The 22,059-nt window shown below is 37.8% G+C and overlaps 2 protein-coding genes and 1 non-coding gene across 3 annotated transcripts; 2 read left to right on the forward strand and 1 right to left on the reverse strand.

Annotated features, from left to right (window-relative positions):
• The first annotated feature begins 12,647 nt into the window (after positions 1-12,647).
• On the forward strand, positions 12,648-12,811 carry LOC118557361. The gene has a single exon (XR_004927830.1). It is a non-coding gene; the product is annotated as a U1 spliceosomal RNA (small nuclear RNA).
• A 2,852-nt stretch (positions 12,812-15,663) lies between these two features.
• On the reverse strand, positions 15,664-19,748 carry LOC110366411 (E3 ubiquitin/ISG15 ligase TRIM25). The gene is made up of 6 exons (XM_036151856.1): positions 19,145-19,748; positions 17,432-17,527; positions 17,103-17,336; positions 16,758-16,914; positions 16,609-16,653; positions 15,664-16,513 (listed from the first exon to the last, which is right to left on the reverse strand). Exons 1-6 carry the CDS (start codon positions 19,724-19,726, stop codon positions 15,999-16,001), a joined length of 1,629 nt encoding a protein of 542 aa, XP_036007749.1. The 5' UTR covers positions 19,727-19,748; the 3' UTR covers positions 15,664-15,998.
• Positions 19,749-20,372: 624 nt separating this feature from the next.
• Positions 20,373-22,000, forward strand: tmem17 (transmembrane protein 17). Its single transcript, XM_012852609.3, has 5 exons — positions 20,373-20,577; positions 20,765-20,868; positions 21,246-21,359; positions 21,462-21,605; positions 21,732-22,000. The coding sequence occupies exons 1-5, from the start codon at positions 20,463-20,465 to the stop codon at positions 21,807-21,809; spliced, it is 555 nt and encodes a 184-aa protein (XP_012708063.1). The 5' UTR covers positions 20,373-20,462; the 3' UTR covers positions 21,810-22,000.
• Positions 22,001-22,059: the final 59 nt, after the last annotated feature.

Consider the following 22,059-nt stretch of genomic DNA (forward strand, 5'->3'; position numbering starts at 1 on the left):
CTATCCATGCCAACCCCTCATCCTCACCCTTTTTTCCCAACCTATCTCTCCAGATATATTATCTGACTTGTAAACCTGAACCCTTCATAACATTTATTTCCGTTATCTCATATTTTTTGTATATCGCAATATTTCTTGCTTTCCATATCGCTTCTTTGACACAGTTAACTACAATCCACCAGCGGAGTTCGTTTTTTTTTTTTCCCCTTTCATCTTTAAACAAACCATAAGCCATCTTTTTGTAGGTTAAATCCTCTTTACATAAGTTGTTTAGAGAAAAGGGTGACATTAAGGACCATACTTTTTGTGCAAAGAGACATGTCCAAAACAGATGTCTAATGGTCTCCTCATCACCACATTTGGCCATTGATTGGCAATTTGCCAGGCTATGTCTTTGTGGGTTTATAACAGGTTTTTAATGTTAACATTTTTCCATGTTTTTTTTTAACATTTTCTTCATTCAATTTCTCAACTGGAGTCAATCTGTCCAAGGAGGATAACTTGTTCTCTATTGTTTGTTTCATTGTTTCTGGTGTGATCTCCTTGAGGCCACGTCTCAATGACTGAACTACTGTTTGAAAGATAGGAGGATATTTATCTGAAAAAGGTGTGTGTAGACCCAACCTCTTGTTCCACACCTTCAGCACACGACTTCCCAGCCAAAATCTGGCGAAAGGGGCCCAAATGGGTTCTGGGAGCAGGCCTAAACAAGTTCTTAATATGGGCGTTATAAACATTGCTTTAAACTTGACTGCTATATCTGGCACAGCTCTCCCTTCTATGGCAAGCGGTCTATACATAATTTCTCTTTTTAATTTCTCTTGTTGGCTTCCCCATAAAAACTGAAACATTGATTTTCGAATTGCAACCATTATCTTATGAGGCATTGGAAAAGTTGTTGCTAGATAAGCTAGGGATGATATAACTTCTGTTTTTAATACCAGCACCTTACCAATAAGTAATAATTCTCTATCTTTCCATTGTATTAATTTGCCCTGAATTTTTGGCAGTTTGATTTTCCAATTCTCAACCTCCATATTTGTCCCTATTTGAACTTCTAAAACATTTATTGTCACTTTTTTCTACTAACCTTTAATTTCCCTCCAATTACAATAAAAAACCCTCACTTTTATGTTCGTTAACCTTCATACCTGAGGCCAGTGTAAATTTATCACGTTGTTAAGCACTCGGAAATAGAGTTGTCAGATAACAAAAAAGTTAGATCATCCATATACATGGTTCATTTTATGTCTTTACCATAATTACCAGGAAGAATTATTCCATTAATTGCTTGGTCTTGCCTCAGAGCGCATGCTAATGATTCCACGGCCATAAACAGTAAGGGAGACAATGGGTAACCCTGTTGGACTCCTGCTTTTATTGTGAGCAGAATGAAATAACTAAATAGCTTTTAGTTATTTCATTAATTGTAATTTCTTGGTCTAAGTTCTCTCTGTTTCCGTTAGTTCATTCATTTTAGATAAAAAAAAAAAACAGAACATCTCTTCTTGTATCTGCTGGCCTCCATATAATTTCTTATAGAAATCATACATTTCAAAGGTGATCTGCTGATTGTCGTTTAATTCTTCCCCTTTAGTATTGCATAGTGTATTTATAGATGTTTTAGTTCGAAATAATTTCCTAAAGAAGTATCTTGTACATTTTTCATTCTCCTCCAGGTGTTGTACTCTACTCCGTACAACACCCCTTTACTTTTTTTAATCAATACAGTCATTAATTTTTTTTTTGAGTAACTATTTCGTCATTCACTTGAAAACCGGCATGAAGGAGGTTGTAGTATCTCTGGAGTTTTGCTTGCTTCCTCTTTTGCACACTATGCAAATGTATTGCTTCTTTGAGCAAACTTGAAATTCTTTACCTTTTCTACATTGTCAGCACTTTGCATTAGGTCTTTAATTTATTTTATTACACCTTTGATATTTGTTACTTTTCCTTGTCGTGCTTCTTGAAGCTTCTCCACTTTAAGTTCAAAAGCTTTGAGTGTAAGTTTTATTTGTCTCTTCTTTCTTGTTTCATTTACAACATCTGACCTGGTATTCATAGACATTTTTCATTCACCAAAACAATCCAAAAATCACAAAACACGAAAATATCTGCTTGTAACACCGCTCATAGTCACATAGAGGCTTAATTTATGGTTTAGGTTCCATAACAAGAAGGTGCAACGCGTTTTCCTTTATTCCCTCTAACTATCCAATTTTTTCAATTTTCAAAGGTTTTTATTGGTTCTTTTTCGATTTATATTACAAAAAACAATAGATATAAACAAATACAATATTTAGATTTTGTTCCCTTTTAGCTCAGCAGCAATACAGGTACATATATGTATAAATAAACAAGAAAACAAAAAACAGGGGGGATATTGCCATGTAAACAAAAACTTTCTTCATTTTCATGAAGATCTTTTTCATAAAGATCCCATTCGACCCAGCCACAATATAGATTTTGTTTAGATAAACAAAAAAGGCCATCTCCATACAAGACCAAAGACTGCACATTCTGTTCCCCTTTTACTCAACCAGTAAGAGTTCTATCTAAGTTACATTTGTATTATTTGCACATGTCCCAGTACCTTTCTGGTACTATCACAATACCTTGGTTTCTTTCTTATTTTTACAAAGAATATCCTTCAACATTTAGTCTTCAACCAAATAAACCACACTTGTAATTACTGTACTTTCAGGTACCTCATATTTCTTAAAAAACATATTTCTTGCTTTCCAAAGTAAATCTTTTACGCAATTAACTATTATCCACCAATATACTTCGTTCCTTTCCCAATTTCCCTTAAACAGTCCATATGCAATCTTTTCATATAATCGCAAGTATACAATTCATTTAACCACGGTAACATTTGATACCACACTTTTTTTTTTTTTTTTTTAGCAAAACTACATTTCCAAAACAAATGTTCCAAAACTTTGATCTTGGACACTGAGAACTTCTAGTGCAATTACTTCTTTTCAAGAAGGCTCTTGTTGGTAGACTCTCCAGTGCTATTTGCCATGACAGGTCTTTATGTGCATTAGTCAGGTGTTTATTGTTGACGTTTATCCAAGTTATTTTACTCAAGTCTTCAGACAAGGTTCCTACTGGTGTTGTTCTGTTCCTAAGAGAGAAAATGTTTTCCTCTATCTTAGTTCGTATTATAGTTTCCAATGTTGTTAGTTGCAGATTACAATCCAATAATTTGAGAACTGGTTCATACACTTGAGGGCATTGTTCTGAATAGGGGGTATTTAAGTTCATACGTTTACCCCACGCTGTCAAAACCTAGCAAAGTATACCCAAATTGTTTCTATTGAGTGGTCAAGACAAGCTTTCAAAATAGGCGTCACAAACATTGCCTTTAATTTAATCTCGATATCGGGGAAAAGCTCTTCGTCTCTTTGCCAGAGGTCTATACATAATCTCCCTTTTTACTTTTTCATGTTGACCTCCCCAGAGGAAATTGAAAATTATTTTCCTCAAGGTAACCATTATTCTGTACGGGACTGGGAGCGTAGCTGCCAAATGAGCCAGTGACGCTATAACTTCAGACTTCAACACAAGAATCTTACCAATAAAGGAAAGTTCTGTCTTTCCACAGGAGTAATTTAACTTGAATTTTTGGGATTTTCGCTTTCCAATTTTCTTTATCCATTTCTTTTCCTATTTTTACTCCTAAAACCTCTATTATACCACTTTTCTCGGCTAACCCCCACATCCCTCTAGTCTCCTTCCAATTAAAATAAACAATCTCGCTTTTAGTCTTAACATTCATGCCTGACGCTAAACTGAATTTTTCACACAACTGTAGACTGTGGGATATGGCTGTATTATCTGAAAGCAAAAGGGTCAAGTCATCCATATACATTGTGAATTTGGTTTCGTTGCCGTTGCTGCCAGGAGGAATTATTCCTTTAATTAAGCTGTTCTGTCTCAAAGCACAGGCAAGAGGTTCCATTGCTACAATAAATGAAATGGGAGACAAAGGTCAACCCTGTCGAACTCCTGACTTTACTGTAAATGGTGGAGTAAGCCTCCCATTTACCCATACTACACTACTACACTTATTGTATAATACATGTAGCCATCTCTTAAAATTGTTACCAAATTGCAGTTTTTCAAATACCGCTTTCAAAAAATTATGGTTCACACTATCAAATGCTTTCTCAAGGTCTATTCCCAAAATACACAATGGGTGTGAACGCTGATGACAATAAAGGTAACTGTCTCTAATTAAAGCTAAACTATCCGTTATTCTACGTCCCGGTATTGCACAGGTTTGTTTATTAGGCTTTCAATAACTGACTGCATACGAAAAAATTAAGTTTTACAAAAAATTTTAAGTCAACTCCTAACAAGGTTTGGGGTCTCCAATTTTTAAGTTCCCTTTTTGATCCCTTTTTAAATAGTAATTTAAAAATTCCTTAAATAGTAATTTAAATAGTAATTTAAAAACATGCCTTTGTTCATTACCAGTGGCAATACACCCCTAGTAAAGGATTCCTTATAAACCTGCAATAGTGGGTCTTTCAGTTTGTCCCAAAAGGTAAAATAATATTCCTTTGGTAAGCCATCCAACCCTGGTGACTTATTGTTCTCCATACTCATCATTGCTTTAGTTATCTCACTCGTAGTCAGGTCTTTATCCAAAAACTCTCTTTCTACTGTTGCCAGTTGTCTTTCCATCTTTGAAAGAAAAAAGCCATCTCCTCTTCTTGAACAGGTCGGTTTTCATACAGTTTAGTATAGAAAGAATGTGTTTCAGAAAGTATGTCATGAACTTCAGTTACTTCGCTCCCATCTTCCCTGACCAAACTTTCTATCAAAGATTTTGCTCTATTCAGTTTCCTAAAGAAATACCTAGTGCATTTTTCATTTTCCTCTAGATGTTTCACTCTACTTCTTACCAGTAATCCTTTGCTTTTTTCATTCAAGGCCACCATCATCTCTTTTTTAAGTTTCACAATGTCTTTGTTTACCTGGAAACCCCAACTAAGAAGATTGTAATATCTTTGTAGCCTGGCTTGTTTCCTCTTTTGCCACTTTCTCTTTCCCTCTGCTAATCTCTTCCCTTCTAGTGTAAAAAAACTTTTTGGTTCGGGTTTACTACCATGTTTTTCTACATGAACTGACAAAATCCTACCATCTACAACATTTTCTACCCTTTCTATATTTAAGGAATGACTATTAAATAACATCCCCACACCTGAAGATCGGTTTTGATTGTCCCCCTGAAGTTAATTTTTGGTTTTACATATTTTTTTTTTACCTTTTTTCCCTGTGATTTCCCAGTCATTGATGAGTCTTTGGTGTTGCTGCCGTTATTGTGTTCTTCCTTCAACATCGGAGTCACTCCGGAAAAAGTGCTCAAACGCTGGTCCTCCAAATATGGCATGGGGTTTTGTTGTGGGGCTGCCCATCATTCTCTTTCAGGAGTCCTGCCTATAGACTCTGCTAATTCTTCTTCTTGTTGCTTTCGTGAAGCTTGTTGGTCCAAGGTGTCCTGCTGGAGGAAAGACTCCACATACCGACCTCCTTCATCACCAAGGGCAAAAAGACAGACTCAGTTCTTCTTTCTTTGTTCAGGCTTGATCCTTGTTGATCTGCAGTTATGTTGGTCAACATAAGATCAAGTAAGCTTCGACAGTTCATTGCTGTTATCACTCTCGGAGACCTTTGGCCACTTGAAGGCGCCACTGCCTCATCGGTTAAACTGCCTTCACTAGCTCGCCTCCTTAGTTGCCTGTTCTGGTCAACTTTTACAGAAGCTTTTACCTAGTGCAGATATAAAAACTAAACATTAGCGTTTGTTTTTTGCGTGCAGTGACTAAACTTTCTTGTACATCAGCAGTTGTTCATCATAAACAGCGAATGCTTTTTTTCATCAAATATCAAAAGTGCCCGTGCCCTGAAGTCAGCGCCTATGTTTAGCAGCGTCAACCTAACCCTAACTTCATCAGCCCACGGTAGCGATAGCATTATGTTTGCAGTTCCATTTATTCAATTTATAACATCTAAAGAAACTTATCAACCACTACCTTTCCTGTCTCCAGACTCAACACGTGTGGCTTGTCGGGTGGTCTTGAAATTTACCTGCCTTCAGTTCTCGTCTCTCCCCATCCGCACACCCTGCCAGACTCTGCATGTTGCATTCAATTGCACACAGCGGCGCCGGATTAACTTTTAAGGTGGTGGGCGCCGCCGCCACCATCTATACCAGATGGTGGCGCAAATGTTGTCACTGCAGTGTTCATGTGTAACCTAGTTTTCCCGCACAACAGATGCAAAGAAAACGATTCAAGTAAAAGTTAACCACACAATTTTATTTCAGGAAAAAGCAAAATGAACACGTGTTTATTTATTTCAATAACGGACTTCCTAATAGTCTTTGGGTGGTTAACAAGCAGAATCGCTGACGTCACCTCCAGCACGTAGGCCTAGCCACGGGTCATGTGGGCAGTCAAGGCGGACCATCCGACAAAAAGACAGGTGTGGAGCGAATTCAGATTAAAAAAATTTAATGCAAACTTTCAAACTTGTAACATAAAGAGAAAATGAATTTTCTAATTTAACATTTACTTATATCATTTGTAAGTATGTGGCCTATTAATTGATGTGTAAAGTTACTTGTGAGGTTGTGGACTATCAACAAGCTCTAAAAAACTGCTCTTCAGAATTTAGCAAAGTAAGCTTCCCTTTGCTCACTGGCAAAGCAGAAGCTGCAGAACACTTTGTTTAGGTCCAGGTTATCGGTCAGGTCTTTGTGGATGTGTAGGAAGAGGAGATGATCAAGGTGCTGTTCAGACTGCTGACCGGAGGAATGTTTTCAGTCTCCAGAGGCTGGAGAATTGCACACTGTTTAAAAGTTATTTAATGTTTAATAAAGAACTCTCTGTCTGTCTGTTAGGTATTGTCCAGTGAATATCAGCTCTAGAGCTGATATCAGGACAATAGTTGAAAGGGATGATTCGAGCACTGGCATTCTTTTAACAGCAAACTCTGCACACATATAGAATAAGGTGTGACAACTTCTCTTCAAGTTAAAGAATCTATTAGCAGAAATAAAATGAACATCCAGAGAACATCACTATATAATGCTGTTTATCTGAATTAACACTATATTTCAATCAACAAATCCTCTCTACGAGGCTAGTAAAACTTAACTAAAACTACTAAGCAAAATGAAGATATAAAGAAGCTAAGGAACTATGTACATACAAAAGACAAAAAGTGGTTGGTCATCATCATCAGCATCATCAGAATAATTCAATAAATCCAGTTTCACTGCAGATCTGAGTAAAAGAAAGTTCATCTTAAAGAATGTGAATTGAGGTTAAATTAGCTTAACTAATTCAGAACATTTGGTATGTGTTTCAACCCATTCACAATGCAAATCCTGAGTTAAACAAACATATGATGAAATAACATTTTAAAGAAGGATTTTCTCAGTGAAGTACTTCTAGAACACTCGATTTTATTAATGCGATCATACCTCCGGGAGGCTAGGGGTCGCTGTAGTGATCTGTCGCTAAAATCGGCTCATCTAAAGTCATACAAAACGTCTTAAAATCAAAATTAATATTCCATATTAATGTGGCAATAATGCTCATAGTACTATCGAACGATAGTGGAGCGAAACGAAACAAATCGTAGTCTTGCATCCAGGACAACAGTAGTTACCGTAAGCTAATAGCATTTAGGCTAGCGGACATTCTGCTCCAACTTTAAAAAGCTTCGGCTTAATTTTAGTTGTAAGGAGTGGACCGGATAACACAAGTATCAATATCCCATCAATGTATAAAACCCTTGTGGAGATAACGTTTCTTATAACCATACAAACACACCCGAATTACATCGGCAGTGGCATGGTATCAAAATGCTAACGGGAGCTATGTCGGTCAGCTGCAGGTGTTTTAAAAACACGGTTAAAATGCATTACGTAAACCTAAATAAATGATTTAACTTTCCCTGCTTATTTCTCTGCCAAACCTGTTGGATGAAATAGTCAGCTGATACTCATCTGATACACATGGACAACTGCTCACGTCCAGCACACTCACAGGTTTCTTCCACGATGATTGCATAGTGTTGTGACTTTTTTTATCTCGGCCAAGAGGGTAGGGAGAGATTCCCTATACATATCATTTATAAGTTCATTTATCGTTTCATGAAATTGCAGACACGTCTCAGACCATTGGTGGCAAAAAGTCAGACATTTTCCTTCCTTTCCTTCCTGGTATTTGCTCTGGTGAGAGCTGGTCAAGTATTCTAAACTAAAACTGTTGGTCAAGTATTCTAAACTAAAACTGTTCATCTGCAAGTCCCCTTGTAGCTCAACTCAAACTGTTCCTTCTGGAACCAGTCATTGCAATAGTTTAAGTCGTTTTACAGGTAAATTCTTTTGGGTGTTTCATTGGGTGTTTCCCTTGCCAGATAAGTATCCAGAACTCCGAAGACCTTTCGAAATGACATGGATTACTGTTAATAAATACCTGTCCAATTAACATAAAGGTCTGGCATGCCATTGTTACCAAAAAAGCATTTTTGAAAAAAAGGTACTGCACCATCCTTTAATGCCCGAGAGCAAACTTTGGCAACAATGAAACTGTTAAACGCTTGTTTTAGAGATGTAGCTTTGCCATAAGAACGTGGTCTCTGATACTACCCCGATTTGAAAATTGATGCAATTACAATTTAACATATGAAAGAATAGCATGTATCCTATTTAGGGAAACTGGGTGGGGTCAATACCATTGGTGAGTGATAGTTGACTGTGTGAAAGATGCACTTTGGAAAGCAAGGAATATCCAGTTGTTGTTGTTTTGGTTTTTTTTATATAAAATACCACAAAGGACAGTAATCAAGTGTTTTTACTTTGGTCACAGATTTTATGGTAAAAGATTTTTTGTAAAAAAAAAAAAAAAAAAAAAAGTTAATATTTTCCTAATTGAAAAGTCCTAGTGACTTAGCTGAATATTTGTAAATGGTATTGATGCAAATTCAAGTAGGACCTGTGTTAACCTTATGACTATTGAATATATAATATAAACCTTGGTTGTATTGTTGTAAGGTTTTTCTTGACAGCAGGAAAGTAGGAACAACTTTTCAGATCTGTGTATTTAAATACTTGGTTTCTTTAACAACAGGAAGAGTGAGAATGATATGATTGAATTTGACTTTGTAAAGTGCCTTGAGATGACATGTTTCATGAATTGGTGCTATATAAATAAAATTGAATAGAATGCAGTCCCCCCTACCAGAAATTAATCAAGATTTCCACATTTGGGGAATATGACAAGGGTCTGCTATGCACAAGCCTGGTTTTATTTTAGGAAAATAAGGTAAAGCAGGTGATAATAATTCAAGTTTGTGATTTGAGCACAGTTTATTGTACCAAAGCATCTGTGCATCTCAGTCATGGATGGTGATCCTAGTGGATGTATTCCCCTGACATGGAGCACACTTCAGGCCAGGGATGTACAAACCTTTTGTCCAGTGGGTGAAGAACATTGAGTGAAAAGTACTCATAAGTCAGAAATGGGAAAAATGTTTTAACTAAAATTTACAAGATTGTATTTTATCCAACAGCTCAACAATATCAGGTATGCCTTATTTTAATTAAACAAGTTGTAATGGAGATTAGGGCTGGGCAATATATTAGGTTTAAAAATATCACATTTTTTTTCAAAGAAATATGACGAGACTATATCGTTTGTATCAAGATGGTCTATATTGTGCTATAATTATACTCCTATGAATACCAGTAGGTTTTCAGCTGTTTCTCATATTTATCTACAGCTATTTGTTAAAAAAAACGTGCCTGTGAGACATTTGGGATAATGCATTTATTCAGAGGTGCCTTTTTATAATCACTCAATGACAAGAAAAACATGCCCAGATAAGTATTGTGTATTGGCATTCAGACTAAAAATACAGCAATATTGTTTTTGGACCATATCGCCCAGCCCTAATAGAGATTAGGTCGTCCATTACTTCAGGAAATGTGATTATTGCTGGAATGTATCATTGAGTTACAGACCAAGTAGTTGAGTTTTGTTGTATTGTAACTCTGTTCAGACATTTTATATATACTATCTTGAGAGGCAGGGGGACTAATCATCTATTCTGTATAAGGAAAGTGTAGATATAAATGCCAATTTGTGTTTCCTTAAATTTCTGTTTGTTTTAATGTATTGCTTTAACAACATGTTTAGTTAGAAAGCACTTGCATCTTCCTGGTTTGGCTCCTCAGCAGGGCATAGCAGCAAAAGGCAGAACCATGCTGCAGGTGTTGCTGAAAAGCTCTTGGAGCAAACTAATTGATAAAGGAGAATAGTGCTTGAAAGAGGGATTTTTAATTTGAAGTATTCTTTTGATTGACCTTTGATTTGTTAAGTTTAAATTGTTATTTATGTAAATATTTACTGGGTTTCATTGAAAGTTTGTGGTGTTAGTTTTATGTAAGTGTTTATTTTCTGATGATCTCCTTTCCTGGTTTCCTCCTGTAAATCACTCAGGATAGACTGTTTTTAAAGGCAGTTGGTTGCTTTCAGTGTTGGTGTGTACATGAGCTGCAGTTTTCATAAATCAAGCCACCTCAAACTTAATTTTGTTGTCATGTCTCTCTGTTAACTGTAAGTCTCTGCTGGCCAAAGGTGACAAAGTAGAACCTAGTTACCTACCACTAGCTAGACAGTGAGATACACATTTAAGGTCTTACTTTATCTGTACAACCGCCATTTTCACCTTTTAATAGGGCATTCCACAAATGACTAAATTTAGACGCATGCGTCGTGGCCATCTTGTGGTCATACAAGCAGAGTGGTAACACTTGAATAGTTTACTTGTTTGAGTCAAATAGTGAACAGATGACGAGTGTCGTCTCAACAGACATATTATGGCAACAACAAAACACGGCTGCTGTGTTGGTATCTGCTGGGGTGACTCATGACCTTATGATTGTTACCACATTATTATTATTTCTATTATTATTATTATTCCGCCATTGATTTTCCAAAACCCTGAAGGATTGCAGAGAAATGTCAGTGTTGGATACGAGCTTGTAACCTGAGACGACTGCAGCAGCAAAGGGGTGTTAAAAGAGGAACAGATGAAGCTTTATATGTGTAAGTCATATATCACAGAAAGCTTGTGCAAAAGTGTCTAGAATCTGGAGCCTAAGAGAGGTTGTCCCAGTTCCACAATTGCTGGGGAGTGTGAAGAAAAAAGGAGAAGAGGAAACACTGAACCCTTTCCGGTCCCTAAAGTGCATCTGGACGCCACAGCCCACTGGATGGTCATGGATGAAAAGAAAGGGAGATGCAAGGTACCAGGATGCAAAGGTACACCTAAAACCAAGTGCCAAAAATGTGATGCCCACTTCTGTTTCACATCCCCCAGCAACTGCTTCCTGAGGTTCCTTACAGAACAATACAGACTGCTTTATTAAAAAAAAGAAGCAGAGAAACCAGTTCAAAACAGTACCCCACAGGAACACACATTCATAAACACAAACATACACTGCAGATAATCTATAACCCACTGATTGATAAACCATTTGTGGCTGTTTGTTGAAATAAAACTTGTGGAAATTGTTGTTTGAAATTAAATTTCTTCAATGTATTTATGGCTTGTTTGTTCCTCATTCCACTTATACGATAATATTGAAAACCTCAAGTAGAGCTTATCTAAAAAGAAAGGAAAAACTCAGGGTTAGCTGAAACAACTCTGCTCGGGGGCAGGGTTGTTTTGCGGAGTAATTTGTGTTCATAATTTGACTCGGGGTAAAGGCTTCTGAGCTTTCTGAAACGGAAAAGCCAGAGTGTGCAGGAATTTACCTCAAAAACTACCCTGAATATCCACCAACCATGCTTTCTGAAAAAGGGCCCAGGTTGCTAAAGAACCGCACAATCAATGGTTTATTTAGTCAATATGCTGGTGAAGATTCTCAGTCATCCAGGTCATGATCATTCCGAAAAAAGTTAAAAAACAAAACGACTGGAGTAAAAAGCTTGGAACTCCACGCTACATTTGAATTGAGAAAGCTTTCTGGATGGGAAGCGAAACGTCTTCAAACTTAGGAAACAAAACTCCAGTTTGTTTATTTATTTATTTTACTTTTTTGGGATTTATTTAGTCAAATCGAAGCTGGATTTTCCTGTTAATTTGTCACATTGTCTTTCTCTCAGATGAAGGCTTTTCATGCATACCAGCAGGTGGCAGCACCAGACCTGTTTATCTGAACAAAGGAGCAGGAAGTAGTTGTACTACACGTAAAATAAGTCTATTAATCTAGCTGATGTGTTTACAATACTTCTGATTAAAAAAAATAATGTTCAACATATTCAGTTTCTTTTGGGCTGTTGCTTTTTGTAGGTTAATAAGAGCATAAATGTGTTGTCGGTATGTTAGCTTAAGCTTGTCCTCTGCCGCATTGAATTCTGGGTAACCCAACGGTATTTAAAACCCTTATAGCTAACCCAATTGCTGTTTTTTTTACCACGTAGTCAGTGCAGTGTGCTTTCACTTGTAGAATGACATCCTCCTGGCTCTGGTTCTGTTGTGCTACAGTGTTCTGGCACCATGATCCATCTAGGTGTGTGTGTGAAAGACATCCCGGTGCGTGAGTGGAGCAACTCATACTTACCTGGCAGGGGAGATACCATGATCAAGAAGGTGGTTCACCCAAGGTGAGGCTCAGCCATTGCACTTCGGCTGTGCTGACCCTTGCGAATTCCCCAAATGTGGGAATCTCGACTGCATAATTTCTGGTAGTGGGGGACTGCGTTCGCGCTCTCCCCTGATTAAATGTCAAAAAATAATCATACAACAGCGAAGTTGGTAGTCTAAGAGGGCTAACGTTTTAAGATTATTATAACCTTCATTTAGTTTAATTCCTGCTTGATTGTTAGGCTGCTCGATCAAAGCAGGCCCTGAAATTTGCTCTTGCATTAAATTATTTACAATTAAATGTAAATTATTTTCTTTTATCTTTCGTTGATTTTATATTTAGTTTTCTCACTAAATATGTAGTTTGGAACTGTGACCACTGTAAATATGACATGGTGAATAAATGAAATTGAAAAACAAACCCCTATTTCTTTTCTCTTATGACATTGCTGTCACAATAATGACACCCCATAACCTGGAGTACCCAGAAAGAACTCACACAAGCACCAGGAGAACATCCAAACTTCATGCAAGACCAAACCAGGATCTATTAGCTGTAATGCAACAGTGGTACCAGTTATCAAATGAATTTTGTGGGAAAATAGGTGCTTTTATTTATTATAAAAGGAAAAAAAAATATTAGTTTCTCAATTAATACATTTCTAGGCAAAGTCACTAAACATTAAGAAAAGCATTTTATTCAGCAGTTGAAAACACAAGGTTCTAATAGATGCATACGTCATAATAAAGAGAAAGTTAGTATATTCTGAACTGACCCAGCACCTGAATGTGCTAATTCTTTTCAATTATAACTATACTATATTAACCGTTTGGCTTGTTTCAGATTTGTACAGGTACTGTATATGGACAGTCATTGATAAAAAGTTTGGCCGCAATATGTTGTCCATCCTTCTTTATGGCATTGCTGTTGGTCACTGATGTTAGCAGACATTCATTTATGCATAGCATTTACAGAAGGTTTAGCCCATTGTACTAATGTGATTTTAATTATTTTTTGCATTTTTCTGGTAGATATTTTTTTTCTGTATTTTGGATCACTGTCATTTTGATTACCTAACCTGGTGAAGGGCTTCATTTGACTCTTTATTTGACACTTAGACATTGAGAAGACTCAATAACTACAAGGTGCCAAGATCCTGGGCACGGTGGCGCAGGGATACCATAACCTTTTATGGAGGCCTTGGTCTCCGACGCCACCGTCCTGGGTTTGACTCCTGGCTTTTGCCGCATGTCCCCCTGCAACCGTGTTTCCCGTCAGTCCACTTAGAAATAAAGTCCACTAAAACAAGTGACAAGATTCTGTGGCTGCAAACCAAAGCCTAAATTAACAGCTCCCTACCACCATGCTTAGTGGTTTTTGGGTTTACTTGTTTTGACTAAACATTGAACATTTTGTCTCTCCCCAGAGGACATTGATCCAGAAATTATTTGTTTATTAAGATGCATAGCATGCCTTTCATGCCTAAAGGTTTCTGGGTCAGGTTAGGTTTTTTTAAAAAGAATAAATGTTTGGGTCAAAAAATAATATGTGATAGATTTTATTTTATTCTATTCTATCCTGAGTATTGGTAATGCTTTTAAGCTGTCTCGTATTATAGTCTATCACTTATACATTGAAACTGAAAAACTTATCTTTGCCATAATCAAGATGTACTAAACAAATGTTTATGTGGGGAAAATGTCTAAAATTAATATTCACTAAAGGTCAGTTAAACATCAACACCAGACTATTGTTCATTAATTCAGCCTTGAAGGTGACTTATTATGCTTTGACTATGGTTGGGATCTTCAATTTCAGTTCTTGAGGTCCAGTGTGCTGCAGATGTTATGTCTCTGCTTCAAATCACCTGATTGAAATAATCCGGTCATTAGCTAGCAGGACTCTAAAGAACTTGACTGCATACTGAGGGAACAAATCCTCAATAGCCAGTGTCCTTCCACTTTTAGATGTGTCCTTTGCCCTACACACCTGAATTAAACGACTAAACTACCTGACTAGCTGCAGCCAATGAGCTTATATTGGAGTCAGGTGGGTTGAAGCAGAGACGCATCTAAAAGTTGCGCCATCAAGGACTGAAGTTTGAGACCACTGCCCTAGGCTATCAGTAGCTTGTGTTAAATGACAAATCATGTTCTTGTCAAACAGCAATGCAAAACACTCAAGACAAATTAGTAAGTACTTAAATCTCCATCATTTGCAGATTTCCAATGAACATTAGGAACAGAAGTTTCCTACAGTAGAAGACTTTAGGTAAATCCTCCCATGTACTGTCAGCAGTTTTCCAAATAGTTCTTCCTTGGCAATGGTTGATGGTTGAGGGGCAGTGTCCATGCCGCTTGTGATTAATAATCAGGAAGTGTTTGAAAGAGCACGTTTTACAGACACCAACTAAACATTTAAATATTGCCAATTTTTAGCAATCGGGAGTGTTTCTAGAAGCAAATGGAAGTACAAAATGTACAAAAGCTGAGTTTTGCATAATAGGTCACCTTTAATCTAACTTTAATTTGCTGAAAAGGATTCTCTTTCCATTACGGAAAGGTGCAAGAAAAAAAAACGACCTTCCAATAAAAATTAAATCCTTTTAAATGTCAAATGAGGTTTCACAAAATCAGAACCTTCTCTGTAAAAATTAATATATCGTGTCAATTTAAAATACTGAGTTGGACATTACATCTTTGATAAATGTTGTTAGGATGCCAGAAGGACAGAGACAATTGTAAACCTTTGTCTTTTACAGTGACACAGTTGCAGAACAGAGTACTAAATATTCAGTCCAAATCTCAAATCTAACTAAATCATCAAGGAAACTGTCACTATGACACCATATGATCTCCAAAAGTACAGAGAAACCTGGTCAGAGTGTCTACAGCAGAAGAAGGAAACGACACAGAAAAAGAGCTGGAATGCTGTTCCAGAAAAACCAGCGGGAAAACCTGAATTGTAATAAAAGGCAAGTCTCATTTACTTGTTTGTTCACATCTTTTATACAACTTTTACAAGTTTCAGCGCAATTGCAAGCAAGGAAATTCTGAGCTTAAAGTTCTTTATGTATGCGTTGCATCCTAAAAATACTAGGGTTTAGGTGGAAATGTGTCTAATTCACCTGTCACTTTTGTGCCTCTGTAATATAAAGGGCACACAATAGTAGAGTAATCATAACTGCTTGACTAAAAATAACACTATTTATTTCAGTTTACAGTGGAATGTCAGATACTTACTATATCTATATGTTATCAGTGTTGCGACTACCTAATTTAAATCAACAGCGGAGTCTATTCTTTAATTGTTTTTGCTCCTACTGGATTATCTTAACCGAGGCACCTCTGGAGACCATAAAACCAGGGTACAAAGGCTGAGAGAAAGTGGTCTGAACTTTATGAAGAAGCATCAATTGTCCACAGCTAGATACGCTGTAAAAGGACAGGCTTCCAGCTTCATGGTTCAGATACACTCCCACTGTGGAGGAACAGGGGTTGGGGATTTTGGTTTTGATTTCATTGTGCCAAAAAGTGCATCCAGAGTTTGAAAAGGAAACACTCCAGGACTGGTCATTGTATCCGAAGCAGCTTTCTTCCATATTTGGCCCTTTGTAGCACACGGCCACCTCAGCTCTGGGCCCCTTCCATTCAACTTCCCAGTAGCAAACGCCAGACAAACCCTCAGAGCACAACACTTGATCGTATTTGGTAAATCTCTGCGGGTGGTAGGGGTACTTCTGCACTTTCTTGGTCCAAGTAACCTTGGTGTTTTCCTCAGAGAGCAGAAGGTTCCCAAAAGCTGTGTTGGGATCCAAACTCAAGCTACAGGAATCTAACGTGTTGAAAATAAAATAACATAAAACATTTAGTTCAAACAGTATGGATCCAACATAAATTGTTTAAAAAATGTTTTGCAAAAAAACTTACACATGCACAATTCCTGCCTTGTCTTTGGATCTGGAACAGTTTGAACTGAAAACAGAAAACATGTATGTTCCTTAGTGCAAAGTGCCAGAAAATCACATAACTACACACTTGTAACTCTGTATATATGTTATTTTTTGTTGTCTTTTTACTGGTCTCCGATATTTCCTTCACAGCTGTTGCCAAAGTTTCCATTTTGTCTTTCAAGTCTGACATGGCCTTTGTGACACAGTCAAAGGGTTGGTGTTGCTGTAGGTTGAAGTTCGCCCTCGTGTCCAGTTCTTTGCTGTCAAAAACAGGCTTGCAGTGCTGGAGAAGCAGAAAAGCAAAAACACAATATCATAGGGTGCTTTGCAAAACTATTCATGCATTTGAAACGTATTATATTTTATTGCATCACAAACACTTTATGTATTGTATGTTTTGTCACAAAGTATTACATTGTTGTAATACTTTGTTATATGCACATGGCTGAAGCTTTTCATTTATCTTTTTACCTGCAAGAAATAAATGTTATCGTCAGTTGAAGACAGCTTCTTCAGTTCCTCCTCTTTCCTCCTCAGATCGTTAACCTCCTTCTCAAGGCGATCGATGAGTGCCTTGGTTTGACCAAAGGCTGCTTTCTCCTGGTGTACGATCAGCTCCTTCACAGCCAAGCGTCTACTCTCTGCCATCGAGACAATTTCAGCGTAGAGCTTCTCATTTTGATCGAGTGCTGCATCTCTGGAAAACTAAAGGCAGTAACCAAAAGAGAAATTAGGATCTAATTTTCGTGAACTATGCTTTATATGCGACCCATTCGGTCAACGGAAAAAAAGAAAGTTACCTCCAAGGCTTTCTCTCTCTGTCTCAGCTGTCGCAACTGCTTGTCTTTTTCTCCAATTCCTTGCTGGTATCTTTTTTTCTTCTCTCCAAATAGTTTCTAAGGACACATTTATTGTTTACTTAACAAACTAATACAGATTCCCAGTTTGCCGTTTTTATCCAGCATCTTGCTTTAAAACGGAACTAACTTGGAGGACGAATTTTTACCAAATTCACTATCTTTATCACTGAAACATAATGTGTGCTGTTTGATTATTGTTTTGGGTGTGTGACTTGGATCACCAGCATCCACATCTGGTTTTGCAGATGCTTGGGGGGATTTGGTGGAGTGTGGGAGCCAGGTCTCACATGATTTCAGCGTGTGGATTGCCTCAGCCGTTGCGTTGTTGTATTCTGGGTGTGCAGAACACACCCAGAATACTGTGTTCAGTACAGAGACAATGCAAAGTGCTTTACATGATTAAAATACAGGAAAGAAAAACTGAAAATGGGAGTGCATGGCGTCCATCCAAATACCCTTATTGTAAGGATTCTTTAGCCAAAGCAGAAGTGCATCAGCGGGCGGCATGATAAATGCTGTCCGAACAGTGCAGTCAGTGATAGTAATATCATCTTTATTGTCATTGAAACATACATTACAACGAAATTTGTTCTCTGCTTTTAACCCATCACCCATCAGCAGTGGGCTGCCATGTGCAGCCCCCGGGGAGCAATCTGGGGTTAAGGGTGTTGCTCAGGGACCCAGAGTGCAGGCGCTGGGGATCAAACCGGGTACATGCATCCTTCTCTGCTCTAACCACTGGGCCAACACTCCCCACTAGGCCAGCACAGGCAATTTGGGGTTAAGTGCCTTGCCCAGGGGCACATTGACATGTGGCAAGGGGAAGCTGGAATCAAATCCACAACCTTCTGATTGCCAGACGACTACTCAACCCATCATGCCACAGTAATTTAGCAGAGGAACTTTGCGACGTCCCTAACTGGTGCTATGGAGCTATAAGGAATCCCACAATCCTTTGCATGACATGGCGTATAAGCACGGAAAACAATGAAAATGGCCGGAGAGATGCAATTGTAATATCATTTTGGAAGGATGTGGGCCCGAATTTGACTCGCATCATCCAAGTGCGTTTCTGTCAAGTAATGATGTCGGAGTTGAAGACTATCCGAACTTGGCACAGCAGTCCGAAGCTCCTTACCCATACTCGATAGTGTTCTTACTGTTATCCCCATGAAAGGTCAAGGAACAGAAGCTCAGAGCTATCCTTGACCTCAGCACTTTGAATCAATTTGTTACTGAGAAGTGCTTGATATATAAACTTGCCTTGCCTATTTTTAAGGGTTTTCGGACAGGGCTATGGTGTCAATTTACCCACAGAAAAATTGTGTGCACACATATATTGTGCACTTAACCACATACAAAAGTTTAAGAAAATTGTTATAATTTTATAACAATACTTTTTTTCTTTTTAATATTTATCAACCCTGCCTCTGTAAAAAAAAAAAAAAAAAAAAAAAAAAAATTACAATTGGTGCCAGTCTAGGTTTGCTGCCTGAGCCAGTTATGCAGTTAATTTAATAAAGTCAATAGTACTGCAGAAGCAATATATTATGTTCCTCCTTTTGCAGGGCAAATATGTCATATGTTGTTTCAACTGCCAGGAAAATACAATTCAAATGTAAAAATGACAAGGCAAAAAAAAAAAAATCTTACTTGTTTTTCTTTCCTGCCTGCTGCAGCTGAGACAGTGTCGTGACCTTTGTGCTCATCCATGACGCAAAGCAGGCAGATGCATTCATCATCGCTGCGACAGTACACTTCAAGCAGCTTGTCGTGCTTAGAGCAGATCTTCTCGTGGATGGAGGCTGACACCTCCACCAGCTTGTGCTTCTTGAAAGCTGCAGACTCATAGTGAGGCTGAACATGACTGGCACAGTAAGAGGCCAGACACACCAAGCAGGTTTTAACAGCCTTCAGCTTCTTCACAGTGCAGAAATCACACTCCACGTCTTTTACGCTGGTTTTCTTGTCACCTAGAGGAGTGGCTGGCTCCGAGTCAGTAATTTTCTCGATCAAATCAACCAGCACAGTGTTCTTGTTCAGTACAGGTCTTGAGCTGAAAGCGTGTCTGCACTGCGGACAGCTGCAAACACCCTTCTGATCCTCCACGTCCCAGTAGTTGTTTACACAGTCCATACAGTAGCTGTGGCCGCAGTGAAGAGTCGCAGGGTTCTTCAACTGCTCCAGGCAAATAGAGCAGCACAAAGAATCTGGTGCCTGACTTCTCCCAGCCATCTTCTTAACTGGAATTTGATAAGTTTCGTTTTCAACTAAACCAGAGCTATCAACAATGGGAGGGGCTCCATTCCTTATAGAGTATGCTGACATATCAAGCGCTGCTGCCCTGTAACTTTCATTTTCTCTTAAATGAAAGTGAGAGTTGGGTAGCATATAAAAGATTTGTGTTGTCTTGAAATAAGTTGAATCGAAATAAAATAATTACATGTAAATAAACATAAAATATATTACAAAACCACACATTCAGCCAAGAATTAACACTTGGTTTTTTAATAAAAAATGTATTATTTTTTTCCTGTATTAGTGACACAATGTCCACATACACGTTTTAATTATTTTATTGTCTTGTTTATTGAATGTTTGAAGTCTTTTTCTCACACTCTCTTTTTTTCTCGTTTGAAGCGCCCTGTTTTTGATAGAGCTCAAAGATTTTGGAGCTCAATCAAAAGACACATTTCTCCCCATACTTTTTGTAGCAAATATATTTCTTTATTTTTATACTTTTAGTAACATGAGGTTTTTATTTTTTTATTGCGGACTGTAAAACATTGAAATTAATTTGAGGGTGACTCGCGAGGGGAAAAAATAGGATCAGCCGTTAAAAACAATTTTCACCTTTTCTCCACCATTGTTTCCGTAACCATGGAAACGACGCCGGCTTACGTCGTGCTGCTTTTGGTGAGGAGGGAGAGTTTCCTTTCTCTGTCCATTTTTCGTTTATTTTAGGCAAGCAATGGAGCTCCCGGAAACGATTAGAAAGCGCTTAGATAACTTTTCTCGCAATATCTTATTTGACCAGACCCGAACGGATTTGTTCGCCAAAGAAAACGACGGAATTTTGCCTCACGGTACACCAAAACAACGCCACTAACTTTACAGAGCAGCTAGCACAGATGTTAGCATTCACGTAGCTTCGTGCGTTACCGGAGCGTTTTGTTCCGTTTGTACACATGAAGTGGAGGTTAATATGGACCCAATGAGGATGTGTTTGGAGTTATTTTAGTCTTGTGTGTCCTGTTGTTCTTATAATTTCAGACAAACGGGTTTTGTCCAGCCTACCGCTGCAGATGTCGTTATATTTTAACATGTGGTTCTTCCCCTGTTGGTGGATCAGTGAAACTGTAATGCTGCAACTCAAGGTAAGGAGGACTGAGAGCAGTGAATACTAGTCAGAAAGAGACAACGCTTCTAAAGTGGTATATAGAAATACAAAAAAGACATAGATTTGATTTAGAATCATAATTAGAATACATTTAAAGACATGCTGCTTGTTACCAATGACCAGTATATCTTCAATACCTCCATATTTCATGTAAAATTATATGTTGCTTTGTTTTAGCTTGCTGTAAACTAAATCAGCAACAATGACATTCCATAAGTGAAATATTTTTTAAATAAATCTTTAAGAAGTACTAAGAAGATTTCAACGGACTCTATCTATCTATCTATCTATCTATCTAAAGAGTGGGAGATAGATAGATAGATTAACGTTTTTTTTGTTTGTCACTTCTTCCAGTATCCTGCCTTGCCAGAATACTACAAGTTCATCCTTGTGACTATTCTGCTGCTGATGACTCTGATTGAGGCCATCAGACTTTATCTTGGCTATGCTGGGAACCTGCAAGAAAAGGTGCAACACTTCTCAGATAACCTGTAGAAACCTGCATTAACAGCTGTTTGCATTGATAATGGATAGTGACGTTCATATATCTGTTTTTACATGTGTTTAAAGGTCCCAGAGCTGGCAGGCTTTTGGCTGCTCACCATCCTTCTGCAGCTTCCCCTCATCCTCTTTCAGCTGCTTAATGAAGCCATTCTCATACAGCCCTTGGAGAGGGGTGTCCACATAGTGCTCACCATATTTATTCTCACACAGGTATGGGTGCCTTCTTAGCAAAATAACAGTCTACCAATTTTTAGGGTAAAACAGCCTATACTGTGTGCGTTTTTGTGATGTTGTCATCCAACAATTGTTCCTGACTAAGAGGCTTTTATTCTCCAGGCTGTTTCAGGTTTAGCAGCGCTGCGGGACATGGTGAGACACACAGGAAGTCAGTTTCATCTTCAACAGTTTGACTGACGGCCGAGGCTCAGATGTCCACATATGTTCTGATGTGCCTTGATTTGCAAGGAGTTGTTTTTTAATTAAAAAAATTTTCTACACAACTCCCAAATGCAAAAGATGATTTAAAAATGGACTTCATGTGCATCAAGCGGTAAATATTTTCATATGGTTGATATTTAAAATAAAATATTTATTTTTGTAATTTATTCACATCTGAGTTTTTTTTTTTATATACCTTTGAAGGAATTAGCTTTACCGGACAATT

The sequence above is a fragment of the Fundulus heteroclitus genome, chromosome 2 (genome assembly GCF_011125445.2).
Source record: "Fundulus heteroclitus isolate FHET01 chromosome 2, MU-UCD_Fhet_4.1, whole genome shotgun sequence".
Classification (NCBI taxonomy): Eukaryota; Metazoa; Chordata; class Actinopteri; order Cyprinodontiformes; family Fundulidae; genus Fundulus; species Fundulus heteroclitus.